This window comes from Carlito syrichta, unplaced genomic scaffold (assembly GCF_000164805.1).
Source record: "Carlito syrichta isolate Samal-C Ts95f unplaced genomic scaffold, Tarsius_syrichta-2.0.1 Scaffold303182, whole genome shotgun sequence".
NCBI classification, from domain to species: Eukaryota; Metazoa; Chordata; class Mammalia; order Primates; family Tarsiidae; genus Carlito; species Carlito syrichta.
In genome coordinates this window covers 214,698-227,782 of record NW_007247278.1, presented here as the reverse complement: position 1 = coordinate 227,782, position 13,085 = coordinate 214,698, and the positions used below count along the sequence as shown (strand labels likewise).

Sequence of the window (13,085 nt, the reverse complement as noted above, 5' to 3'; positions counted from 1 at the left end):
TCCAAGTAGCCGGAACTACAGGCACGCGCTACCACATCCAGCTAATTTTTGATTTATTGTAGAGACGAAGTCTTGCCAAGTTGCCCAGGTGGGTCTCAAACCCGTGGGCTCAGGCAATCCACTAGCGCTTCGGCCTCCCAAAGTGCTGGGATTACAGGCTGAGCCACCGATCCCAGCCTGCTCAGTTTTCTAATTGTTTACAGTGGGAGGTTAATTCCAGACCCTGTTATTCTTTCATGGCCAACAGCATAAGTCTCTCACAATGATTATGAGTTCCAGTGTAACTACTTTGAACCAGAGTTGTTTATCTTAAGAAATTCTGTTATGTAGATTGCCAACTAATGAAATATTTAATGCAATCTGTGTTAAAAGTCACTATCCATAATGAAAAGATAATGCTTGGATGTGGTTGGCACAGCACCTCAATGGTTACAATCCCCAATATATACCCAGCTTTATAAAATAAGTCCCAATGTGATTAAATTTTTTTTTTTTTTTGAGTTGGAGTCTCACTCTGTCACCCAGACTGGAGTGCAGTGCCCGCTCCCAGCCACTGCAGCCTCAACCTGCTGGGCTCCGGTGATCCTTCCGCCTCAGCCTTCCAAGTAGCTGGAACTACAGGCGCGCGCTACCACGCCCGGCTAATTTTTTGATTTATTGTAGAGATGAGGTCTCGCCAAGTTGCCCAGGCGGGCCTCGAAGCCGCGGGCTCAGGCAATTCACTCACCTCAGCCTCCCAAAGCACGGGATTACAGGCTGAGCTACGAGCCTGGCTTGTGATTAATTAAGATAAAGGACACTGTCAACATCCCTGAAAGCCCCCACTTGCCCCTTCCCAGTCAATTCCCACCTTCACCTCCAGAGGTAACCACTGATCTGAATTTTATCACAACAGGTTAGTTTTACCTGTTCTAGAATTTCATATAAATGAGCCGGGCGCTGTGGCTCATGCCTATGATCCCAGCACTTTGGGAGGCAGAGGCGAGAAGATTGTCTGAGGCCACGGGTTCAAAACCAGCCTGGGAAACATGGTGAGACCTCATCTCTACAATAAATCAAAGAATTAGATGAACAAGAGAGTAAGACTTTGACTCAAAAAAAGATAATTTCTTATAAATGATAACATTTAGGTAATTTCTGCCATACAGCATAACATGACTGAATATATCAGCAGTTTCTTCTTTTTTTTTTGAGTTGAAGTCTCACTCTGTCACCCAGGCTGGAGTGTAGTGGTACGCTCACGGCCACCACAGCCTTGACTTGCTGAGCTCAGGCAATCTTTCCACCTCAGTCTTCCAAGGAGCTGGAATTACACCATGCCTGGCTAATTTTTTTGATTTACTGTAGAGGCGAAGTCTTATCAGGTCGCCCAGGCTGGTCTCAAACCTGTGGACTCAGGCAATTCTCTCGCCCCCACCTTCCAAAGTGCTGGGATTACAGGCATGAGCCTCTGTGCCCAGTTTTTCCTCTTTCTTGCAGAGTAGGAATCCATTGTTTATCTATTCTTTTTTTCCTAGATATCTGAGGTGTTTCTAGTTTTTGGCTATTGAAAATAAATCTAGTTGCCAGGCTTGGTGGCTCAGCCTATAATCCTAGCACCCTGAAAGGCCGAGGTGAGTGGACTGCCTGAGCCTGCGGGTTCAAGACCAGCCCGGGGAACTTGGCGAGACCTCATCTCTACAATAAATCAAAAATTAGGCAGGCATGGTAGCACGCACCTGTAGTTCCGGCTACTTGGAAGGCTGAGGCGGAAGGATCGCCAAAGCCCAGCAGGTCAGCAGTGGAGTGGCTGTGAGTGTGCCACTGTACTCCAGCCTGGGTAACAGTGAGACTCCAACTCAAAAAAAAGAAAAAAGAAAAGAAAGTTAGTATAAACATTCTTGTACAAGGCTTTTGGTAAATGTATGGTTTCATTTCTCCTGTATAAATACCTAGGAGTAGAATTTCCAGAGCATAGACATGTATGTTACCTTTTTCACATATGCTTTTGATTAATTGAAAAATGTTGTTGAAATGACTGCAAGCTACCAGAAGACTGAGACAGCATATATTTTGTGCCATTGCTTACCTTTAGTATCTAAAACAATGTCTGAAGCCGGGCTCAGTGGCTCAGCCTGTAATCCCGTACCTTTGGGAGGCAGAGGTGAGTGGATTGCCTGAGCCCGCGGGTTCGAGATCCGCCTGGGCAGCGAGACCTCATCTCTACAATAAATAAAAAAATCTGGTGGGCATGGTAGCAAGCGCCTGTAGTTCCAGCTACTCGAAAGGCTGAGGTGGAAGGATGGCTGGAGCCCAGCGGGTTGAGGCTGCGGTGGCCGGGAGCGGCCACTGCACTCCAGTCTGGGCGACCGAGTAAGACTCCAACTCAAAAAAATAAAAATAAAAAATAAAACAATGTCTGAAATAAAGTCAGTGTTCAATAAATATATGCTAAATAAATGAGAAAGTACAAAATAAAAACATTAAAAAATGACTTACACCTAATATAAGACCTCTCTGTAGCATCTTCTAATTACGCTGTTTTTGCAGACAATTTTATAAACTCGTTTTCACCATGATCATCTTTTCTTTAACAGTATTGTTCTTGTATCAGAATTTTATTTGTCAAGCCCCACTTTGCTCTCCTAATATAAAAAAGATTTACTGGCCAAGTTCGGTGGCTCAGCCTGTAATCCCAGCAGTTTGGGAGGCCAAGGAGAATGGATTGTCTGAGCCCGTGGGTTCGAGACCCGCCTGGGCAACTTGACGAGACCTCATCTCTACAATAAATAAAAAATTAGCTGAGCATGGTAGCGTGAGCCTGTAATTCCAGATTCTTGGAAGGCTGAGGTGGAAGGATCACCAGGAGCCCAGCAGGTCGAGGCTGCAGTGGCCGGGAGCGGCCACTGCACTCCAGTCTGGGTGACAGAGTGAGAGTCCAACTCAAAAAAAAAAAAAATTTATCAATTTTATGAAATCTCCTATTTTCAACCTTTCTAATATCTTTAAAGATAAAATGATACTTTGTTTTGTTTTATTCTCCTTCCTTGTTCTTTGAACATTTACTGAACTAAATAATTATTGTTTTCAGGTGGTTTTTCTAAAAGAACACACAGCAAATTATTTTTAAAATTTTTAAAAACTGGCCAGGCTTGGTGGCTCAGCCTGTAATCCCAGCCCTTTGGGAGGCCGAGGTGAGCGGATTGCCTGAGCCCGTGGGTTCGAGACCCTCCTGGGCAACTTGGTGAGACCTAATTGCTACAATAAATTTAAAAAAATTAGCCGGGCGTGGTAGCGCGCGCCTGTAGTTGCAGCTACTTGGAAGGCTGAGGCAGAAGAATCACCGGAGCTCAGCAGGTCGAGGCTGCAGTGGCCGGGAGAGGCCACTGCACTCCAGTCTGGGCGACAGAGTGAGACTCCAACTCAAAAAAAAAAAATTTTTTTTAACTTTCTGTAATCATGTCAATGTATGCTTGTTTTTTGAATTAATAAGTGGAGTTACCAGCCATGTATAAAACTATAATATTAGCCGGACATGGTGGCTTACGCCTGTAATCCCAGCACTTTGGGACGCCGAGGAGATAGGATTGCCTGAGTCCGGGTGTTTGAGACAAGCCTGGACAATTTGGCAAGAACTCATCTCTACAATAAACAAAAAAAATTAGCTGGGTGTGGTGGTGCACACCCGTGATTCCAGCTACTTGGAAGACTGAAGCAGAAGGATTGCCTGATCCCAGTAGGTGAGGCTGCAGTGGTTGTGAACATGCACTCTGTTACCCATGCACTCTATTACCCAGGCTGGAGTGCAGTGGCATGCTGCTCACTGCTGCTGCAACCTTGACTTGCTGGGCTCAGGCAATTATTATGTTCAACCTTCCAAGTAGTTGGAACTATAGGTGTGTGCCACTACGTCTGGCTAATTTTTTGATTTATTGTGAAAATGAGGTCTCGTTAAGTTGCCCAGGTTGGCTTTGAACTGGTGGGCTCAGGCAATTCTCTTGCCTCGGACTCCCAAAGTGCTGGGATGACAGGCATGAGCTACCGCATCTGCGATAATAACCTTTTAATTCTTTTAGCTGGAGAAGAAAGTGCTGACAAAAAAAGGTATGAGTATTTCAAGACCTAAATATACTCTTGGGAGCTGGGTCACCTATAATTTACTATGCTACCTAAGGACAGGTCAAATCACCTTATTATAATTTATCAATTAAAAAATCCCCCCCGCAGCCGGGCTCGGTGGCTCAGCCTGTAATCCCACGCCTTTGGGAGGCTGAGGTGAGTGGATTGCCTGAGCCCGCGGGTTCGAGACCCACCTGGTCAGCGAGACCTCCTCTCTACAATCAATCAAAAAATCAGCCGGGCGTGGTAGCGCGCGCCTGTAATTCCGGCTACTCAGAAGGCTGAGGTGGAAAGATCGCCGGAGCCCAGCAGATCGAGGCTGCGGTGGCCGGGAGCGGCCACTGCACTCCAGTCTGGTTGACCGAGTGAGACTCCAACTCAAACAAACAAACAAAAAATCCCCCCCAAAAAACTCTTTGGTTAGTGCCTATAACTCAGCATCACTTGACCAAGTATTTCATTGTATGAGGGAATATACTTACTAGGATGTAATGTTGGCACATGTTGTCCAAGTCTGTCATCTTTTAGCATGTGTAGCAATGTTGTTTTTCCCGCATTATCCAATCCAAGAAACACCAATTTACCCGTTTTCTTATATAATCCTGCAGAGTAAGAGCTATGATTGGTCAAAGTGATATCTGACAGATTATTGAAATAACTTTAAATTTGGGTCAAATAAGCTTTGATTTCTAAATCTATTTTCCATTTTACAAAAGCTATTTTAGGCCAGGTGCAGTGGCTCACTCCTATAATCCCACAACTTTGGGAAGAGGCAGAGGAAAGAGGATTGCCTGAGTTCTAGGATTCGAGACCAGCCTGGGCAACTTGGTGAGACCTTGTCTCTATAATAAATAAAAAAATTAGCTGGGTATGATGGTGCACACCTGTAGTTCCAGCTACTTGGAAGGCTGAGTTGGAATGATCGCCTCAGCTTAGCAGGTTAAGGCTGCGGTGGCTGTGAGTGTGCCACTGCACTCCAGCCTGGTGACAGTGAGACTCAAACTCAAAAAAAAAAAAAGCTATTTAAAATCTATTAATGATTTTGGACATTAAATAATTATAAAACTAATCTTTGCCTCAGTCAACAGAATATGTGTGTTGCCTTAACATATGTACAATGCCAAAATGCAGATTACTTTAATTTTAAAAGTATTAGCAGGGTATTGATTGATAGAAAAACTGATAAATAGAAAAAAGGAAGCATTGGTTGGGCACAGTAGCTCATGCCTGTAATCCCAGCACTTTGGGAGGCCAAGATGGGAGGATTGCTTGAGCTCAGGAGTTCAAGACCAGCCTGGGCAATGCAGCAAGACCTCATCTCTACAAAAAATAAAAAAAATGAGGCAGACATGGTAGTGCACACCTGTAGTCCTAGCTACTCAGGAGGCTGAGGCTGGAAGATCACTTGAGCCCAGAAGTTTGAGGTTGCAGTGAGCCATGATTGTGCCAGTGCACTCCAGCCTGGGCAACAGAGTAAGTCTCTGACTCAAACAAACAAACAAACAAAAAAGAAATAAGGAAAGAAAAGAAAAAAGGGGCAGCATTGACAAATTTGTAGTAGACTGGCATTATTTAACTAGTAAATTTGAAATTAAACTTTATTTTTTATGTGTTTAATGTTTAATTGTCTTACATGAGGATAAGTGACTTAGTCTTATACTAGCAGCTCAAAAAATATGAACTCAATCAATAAATAAACTTTTACATATATTAGGCGATAAGAATTTCAGGCCATTCATTTCCTAATAAATTCATGCCAAAATAATACCTAGTTCTTTGTTCACATTTAAGTCTCAGAAATAAATTGTTTGAAGTCCTACTCTTTTTTTGGATATGGGAAATACATTTCTTTATTATTAAGGAATCCACTTCTATGACTGTCATGAAGTTCAGGCTGAGTTAACAGCAATGAGTTCTGGAAGTAACTACATCCCACTCTGAATTTTCTGGTTATACTGCCTGTCTTCTCAACCCCAACTGAAAACCCAGGCTCATGAGGCCTTAACCCATGCTCTCCTATTCCTAGCAAATGGCAAAGCCAACTATGTGGTGGAGGAGAAAGTGGCTTTGTCTTCCTAGAAGACAAACCCTCCACTTTGTGTTATGAGGCAGATAGCAGCCCTAAACCATAGAAAGAATTGGGGACTGTGCAGGCCTCAACTGAAGTCCTAGTCTTTTAATCACTTACTGACCAAAAACTCTGATTCTAAGGGGAGAATTGTCTTCCATTTTTACCCAGGCTAGGGTACTATATTTCTGTTAATTATGAATTGTGACTAATAATTTCTTTAAACAATACTTCTATTTCTTTAAAAGTTTCTACTGTCTCCAACCAATGCAATCAATCTTACAATCTTAAGTTTTAAACAGTAAAATGCACTGGATAAGATTCCAAAAGAAACCACCTAGAATATTTATATTTCAATTTTTAAAGATTGCAAGCGGGACTAAATTTTTACTTTGTGGTAATGTATACAGGCACTATTAAGTACCTGTATACATTTAATTTACCCATATTTCACTTAATCCTCTTTGAAGTGGACATTACCTTCCCCCCCCTTTTTTTTTTACAGAGGGGTATCCTAAGGCTCAGCGTTAACTAGCTCAGTGCTGAAGTCAGATCTGAAATTTGAATCCATGCCTGACTCCAAAGGTTTGGTTTCTTCACTGCCTCCTAATGCTTGGCCTATAACCTTCTTGTCCATGATTGTGATAAAATCTATTTTGTCTTTTCAACATAATTCAGCTTAGTTTGTATTTCTATAAACTGAGATATAGTTTATAATGAGTTAAAATCCTTATTTCTGATTCAGTTTTTATAACAATAAGTGACAAAATATTTCAGTTTGATAAAATAAATTTAAGAATACTCTTGGTAGTAGTATAGAAATATCTAGCCAGGCTTGGTGCCTCAGCCTGTAATCCTGCACCTTTGGGAGGCTGAGGTGAGTGGATTGCTTGAGCCCGCGGATTCGAGACCCGCCTGGGCAACTTGGCGAGACCTCATCTCTACAATAAATCAAAATGAGCCAGGCGTGGTAGCGCACGCCTGTAGTTCCAGCTACTTGGAAGGCTGAGGCGGAAGAATTGCCGGAGGCCAGCAGGTTGAGACTGTGGTGGCCGGGAGCAGCCACTGCACTCCAGTTTGGGCGACAGAGTGAGACTCCAACTCAAAAAAAAAAAAAAATCTGACATGTGACCTGTAGTAGAGTGACACTATAAAATGGTGTGAGAAATTTAATTAAAAAAAAAAGAGGGTCAGGCACGGTGGCTCAGGCCTGTCATCCTAGCACTTAGGGAGACCGAGGCGAGAGGATTACCTGAGCTCAGGGGTTCGAGTCCAGGCTGGGCAACTTGGTGAGATCACAAAAAATAAGCCAGGCATGGTAGTGTGTGCCTGTAGTTCCAGCTACTTGCAAGGCTGAGGAGGAAGGATGGCCCGAGTCCAGCAAGTTGAGACTGTGGTGGCCATGAACGTGCCACTGCACTCCAGCCTAAGTGACAAAGAGTGAAACTCCAACTCAAAAAAAAAAAAAATGAGCTCAACAAAAATAAAATTGCAATATTATTAATGCAATAATCAAGTTGAACATATTCCAACACAAAAATTAATCAGAAGTTTATTTCAAGCCAGGCATGGTGGCTCACACCAGTAATCCCAGTGCTTTGGGAGGCTGATGCAGGAGGATCCTTGAACCCAGAAGTTCCAGACAAGCCTGGGCAACAAAATGAAATCTTTTCTCTACAAAAATAAAAGGAGCCAGGTGCAGTGGCTTAAACCTGTAATTCCAGCACTTTGGGAAGCTGAGGCGAGTGGACTGCCTGAGTCCAGGGGTTTGAGATCAGACTGGGTACTTTGGCAAGACCTTACCTCTACAATAAATCAAAAGATTAGCCAGGCGTGGTAGCATACACCTGTAATTCCAGTTACATGGAAGGCTGAGGCAGAAGGATCACTTGAGCTCAGGGGGTCGAGGCTGCAGTGGCTGTGAACATGCCACTGCACTCCAGCCAGGGTGACAGAGTGAGACTTCAACTTAATAAATAAATAAAAGCAAAGAAAATCAGCTGGCTGCAGCAGCATGCACCCGTGGGCTCATCTACACTGGAAGGCTGAGGGGGCAAGATTGTTTGAGCCCAGGTGTTCAAGGCTATAGTGAGCTATGATCACACCACTGCAATCCAGCCTGGACGGCAAAGCGAGCGATCTCATAAAAAAAAAAAAAAAAAAAAAGTTATTTCACTGAAAAAATGTAACAGGTCAAGGGTTTCAATAAAAGAATGTGAAGCTAAGGCAAAAAAAAATCTATAAAGTGGAAAGTCACTAGTCAGTATTGCTGGGAAAAATAATCTCATTTTGCAGATTATAATCTGCTATTTATGATGTGCAAAGCATTTATGGAACATACATTTTTATAGTAATAAAAATAATATGCTGGATTACTGTGAGGATTAAAGCACATAGGTAAACTAGCTCATAAATGGTAGACTTCTGTTAGTAATATTCCTAACAACAACCTTAAGCAGTAGGAATTATTATTGCCATTTTTCAGACAAGGAAACTCAAGTTAAAGTAGAATAAATAATTTGCCCAGTATTACATAATTTAAAGGGATGCAATGAGTAACTGAACATATCTGTAGGATATCAAAGCCCATAGTCTTAACTACCAGCTTATATAAAGAGGCTCTACACAAAGAAGTACTATTGTATAAATAGGATTAGATGGTTTAACTATAGAGAACAAAAAGCCAGCATTACCTAAAAACTGTAGCACACTGCTAAAACCACTGTAAATCCAATCAAATATGAAGGACATATCCAAGTTTGTTAGGGTCTGAAAAAAAAGTTTTGAATTTAGTAGTCAACATCAAACACCAATAAACATTAAACACTGGCAGTGTTAAACATGAACTCTGAGTAAATAATGCTATGACAAACTTACTACAAAGAGTTAAATACTCTTATCCAAGCTGGTCTAACATCTATACAGATGCATAGAAAACAAAATGCCATTGAAATACTAAGTAAGCTGGGTGCATGCCAGTAATCCCAGCACTTTGAGAGACAGAGGTGAGAGGATTACCTGTACTCAGGGGTTTGAGACCAGTCTGAGTAACATGGCAAAACCTCGTCTCTACAATAAATCAAAAAATCATCTGGGAGTGGTGGCACATGGCTGTGGTTGAGCTACTTGGAAGGTTGAGGCCCAAGGATCACCTGAGCCCAGCAGGTTGAGGCTGCAGTGGCTGTGAGCGTGCCACTGCTCTCCAGCTTGGGCAACAGATTAAGACTTCAACTCAAAAACAAACAAAGCAGAGACCATTCTTTGTCCATCAAAGCAGCATGAAAAAGAATTACAACAGCCAAGACTAGAGAGGATGTGGTAAAAGAGGCACATTTAGTGGCAGTATAAACTGGTACAAAACCAATTTGGTAATAATATATCTTTGATATCATTTAACCCAAGAACTCTACTTTTAGAATCTGTCCTAGATGTAGAAAAGTTTTATGTACTAAGATGTGTTACTTAAGAAAAATTTTGGAGGTAATCTATGTCCAACAATAAGTTAAATAAGTTATAGTAGATATTTACCAAAACCTTGCTGGGGATGGGGAAAAGGAAGAAGAGTAGGAAGAAAAGAATGAGGAGAAGATGAAAAGTTGTGACATTGAAATAAGTTTCTAAGTCGGCTGGGCTCAGTGGCTCAGCCTGTAATCCCAGCAGTTTGGGAGGCTGAGGCGAGTGGATTGCCTGAGACTGAGGGTTTGAGACCAGCCAGAGCAACTTGGTAAGACTTCGTCTCTACAATGAATAAAAAATTAGCCAGACGTGGCAGAGCCTGGCTACTTGGAAGGCTGAGGCGGAAGGATTGCCGGAGCCCGGCAGGTACTCAGCCTGGGTGACAGAGTAAGGCTCCAACTCAAAAAAAAAAAAAAAAAAAAAAAAAGTTTCCAAGTCTAATTATACCCATGTGGAGTAAAAACCTTTTTTTTCTATTTCTCTGGGTGTTTTATAGCAATTGGTTCCAGGTGGCAAATTTCTGGGCCTGTTATCTTTCTGTACTTTTCTTTTCTTTTTTTTAACATCCGAGAACTTTATTGGAAACAGATCTGGTGTGGAGCCTGTGTATTTTTCAAACTTTAATCACATTACTAAATGTTGAAAAATTTTTTAAATCATAGTAGAAAATAAAGAGTGTATTTCAGTTCAACATTTACTGGGCATGTGCCTTGATAAACTAATAGGGTAATATGAAAATAAGATTAAGAAATGACTCTTGAGAAAAGAAAGATCACATATATTAAAATATACTTTCAGCCGGGCTCGATGGCTCAGCCTGTAATCCTGCGCCCTTGGGAGGCTGAGGTGAGTGGATTGCCTGAGCCCGCGGGTTCGAGACCCGCCTGGGCAGCGAGACCTCATCTACAATAAATCAAAAAATCAGCCGGGCGTGGTAGCGCATGCCTGTAATTCTGGCTACTTGGAAGACTGAGGCGGAAGGATCGGTGGAGCCCAGCAGATCGAGGATGCGGTGGCCGGGAGTGGCCACTGCACTCTAGTCTGGGCGACAGAGTGAGACTCTAACTCAAAAAAAACAAAAACAAAAAAACTCTCAGCTCGACAGTTACTAGAATTTAACCAAAGAACCGAGGCCCAAAACTTGGACCAAGTCAAAAAAGTTTGAAGGGTCATGCTATTTTTTACTTTCCTTTGACAAAGTATGACATAACACAGCTTTCTTTAACCATCTCTCACTTAAGTAGGCTGTCAGACACAGATGTGCCTAAAAAACTCAAAATTTCTAGAGAATAAGGTTCCACACAATTCATCACCTCTTACAACCTTATCACCTTGAGAGTAAGAGACAGAGATGAGAGTGAGACCATCTTCAGTTTGTATGAGGCCTAGTAGTCTTTCCTATGAGAGTTCCTGGATACTGGCAAGAGTCTCTCCTCTCTCGCCTCCTCTTTACTTGAACTAGTGTGAACAGAATTTTGCTTTTTGTTTTTTTCAGTTGGAAAAATTTTGCCACTTTCTATATGATCTCGAATGATAATAGTAGAAGGAGGCATAACTTTGAACTTTAAAATAGGAACTTTCAAGGTATTATATATATGTTGCTGTTGTACTTCTCATTCTTGTAATAATGACACATGGAACCATTTATAATTTTGCCAATAACTTGATTTCTTCTTCTTTTTTTTTTTTGAGTTGGAGTCTCACTCTGTTGCCCAGACTAGAGTGCAGTGGCATGCTCCTGGTCACCGAAGCCTCGGTCCACTGTGCTCAGGCGATCCTTCCACCACAGCTTTCCAAGTAGCTGGAACTACAGGCATAGGCTAATTTTTTTATTTATTGCAGAGATGCGGTCTCACCATGTTTCCCAGGCTGGTATTGAACCTCTGTACTAAGGCAATCCTCTTGTCTCCATCTCCCAATGTGCTGGGATTACAGGTGTGAGCCACTGTGCCCAGCACTTTTTTTTTTTTTTTTTTTTTTGAGTTGGCGTCTCACTCTGTCACACAGACTGGAGTGCAGTGGCCACTCCCGGCCACTGCAGCCTCAACCTGCTGGGCTCCGGTGATCCTTCCGCCTCAGCCTGCCAAATAGCTGAAACTACAGGTGTGTGCTACCACACCTGGCTAATTTTTGATTTATTGTAGAGATGAGGTCTTGCCAAGTTGGCCAGGCGGGTCTCGAACCCGCGGGCTCAGGCAATCCACTCACCTCAGTCTCCCAAAATGCTGGGATTACAGGCTGAGCCACCAAGCTCGGCTCCAGCACTTTAAAAAAAAATCTATTGTAGAGACGAGGGCTCGCCAAGATGCCCAGGCTGGTCTCTAACCCCTGGACTCAGGCAATCCTCTCGGCCTCTGCCTTCCAAAGTGCTGGGATTACAGGCATGAGCCACCCCACCCAGCTAATCACTTGATCTCAATCAGGAATTTACTGGTTGTAAGAACAAGATTCTGGCCAGGCGTGATGGCTCCACACTTATAATCCCAACACTTTGGGAGGCCAAGGCAAGAAGCCTGCCTGAGCCCATGGGTTTGAGACCAGCCTGGGCAACTTGGAGAGACCTCATCTCTACAATAAATCAAACAATTAGCTGGGTGTGGTGGTGTGTGCCTGTGGATCCAGCTACTTGGAAGGCTGAGGTGGAAGGACTGCCTGAGCCCAGCAGGTTGAGGCTGAGGTGGCCATGAGCATGCCACTGCACTCCAGCCTGGGCGAGAGTGAGATTCTGACTCAAAAAAAAAAAAAAAGAATCAAAGAATAAAATAAAGCAAAAGACTGTGTTGAGGTATTTTATTCAATTCAATACACATTTACCAAGTTTATATTATTTATGTCCAAGGTCCTAAGCTAGAGAACATGGGGAATACAAAGATTGATAACAAACACAGCTCTTTCCTTAAGAAAGGTTATAGGCTGGGCATGGTGGCTCAACCCTGTTATCTCAGTATTTTGGGAAACTGAAGCGGGAATATCACTTGAGGCCAGGAGTTTGAGACCAATCTGGGCAGCAAAGTGAGACTCCATTTCTTAAAATTAAAAAAAATAGCTGGACACGGTAATATGTACCTGTAGTCCTAGCTACTTGGGGGCCTGAGGCAGGAGGATTCCCTGAGTCCAGGAGTTGCAGGCTGCAGTGAGCTATAACTGCGTCACTGTACTCCAGTCTGGGCAACAGAGTGAGACCTTATCTCAAAACAACAACAAAAAAGAGTTATAATCTAGAGTGAGAAGTTAGCTACACAAATACAATTTAACTAAAAATAATTAAAACTGAATAGTAGATTATCTGGGATGGTGACATCATACTCTATAGGGTTTGTAGACTTATGGTAAACACAAAGAAAAAAATGGCCAATATTGTAAAACATCATCTCCTAGGGGAATAATTTTTTTTTTTTTTTTTTTTGAGTTGGAGTCTCACTCTGTTGCCCAGACTGGAGTGCAGTGGCCGCTCCCAGCCACC

The 13,085-nt window shown here is 42.7% G+C and overlaps 1 protein-coding gene across 3 annotated transcripts in view; it reads right to left on the bottom strand.

Moving 5' to 3' along the window:
• SAR1B (secretion associated Ras related GTPase 1B) overlaps nt 1–13,085 on the bottom strand; it is a 33,647-nt gene that overhangs the window by 9,660 nt on the left and 10,902 nt on the right. For 2 of the 3 annotated variants that reach the window (XM_008058001.1, XM_021712316.1), the window contains exons 2-3: nt 8,860–8,935; nt 4,581–4,700 (exon numbers count right to left, since the gene is read on the bottom strand). In XM_008058001.1, the coding sequence (XP_008056192.1) occupies nt 4,581–4,700; nt 8,860–8,917 (178 nt within the window). In that variant the 5' untranslated portion in view covers nt 8,918–8,935. The remainder of the gene's footprint in view (nt 1–4,580; nt 4,701–8,859; nt 8,936–13,085) is intronic. The other variant, XM_008058000.1, reaches the window with a different exon arrangement.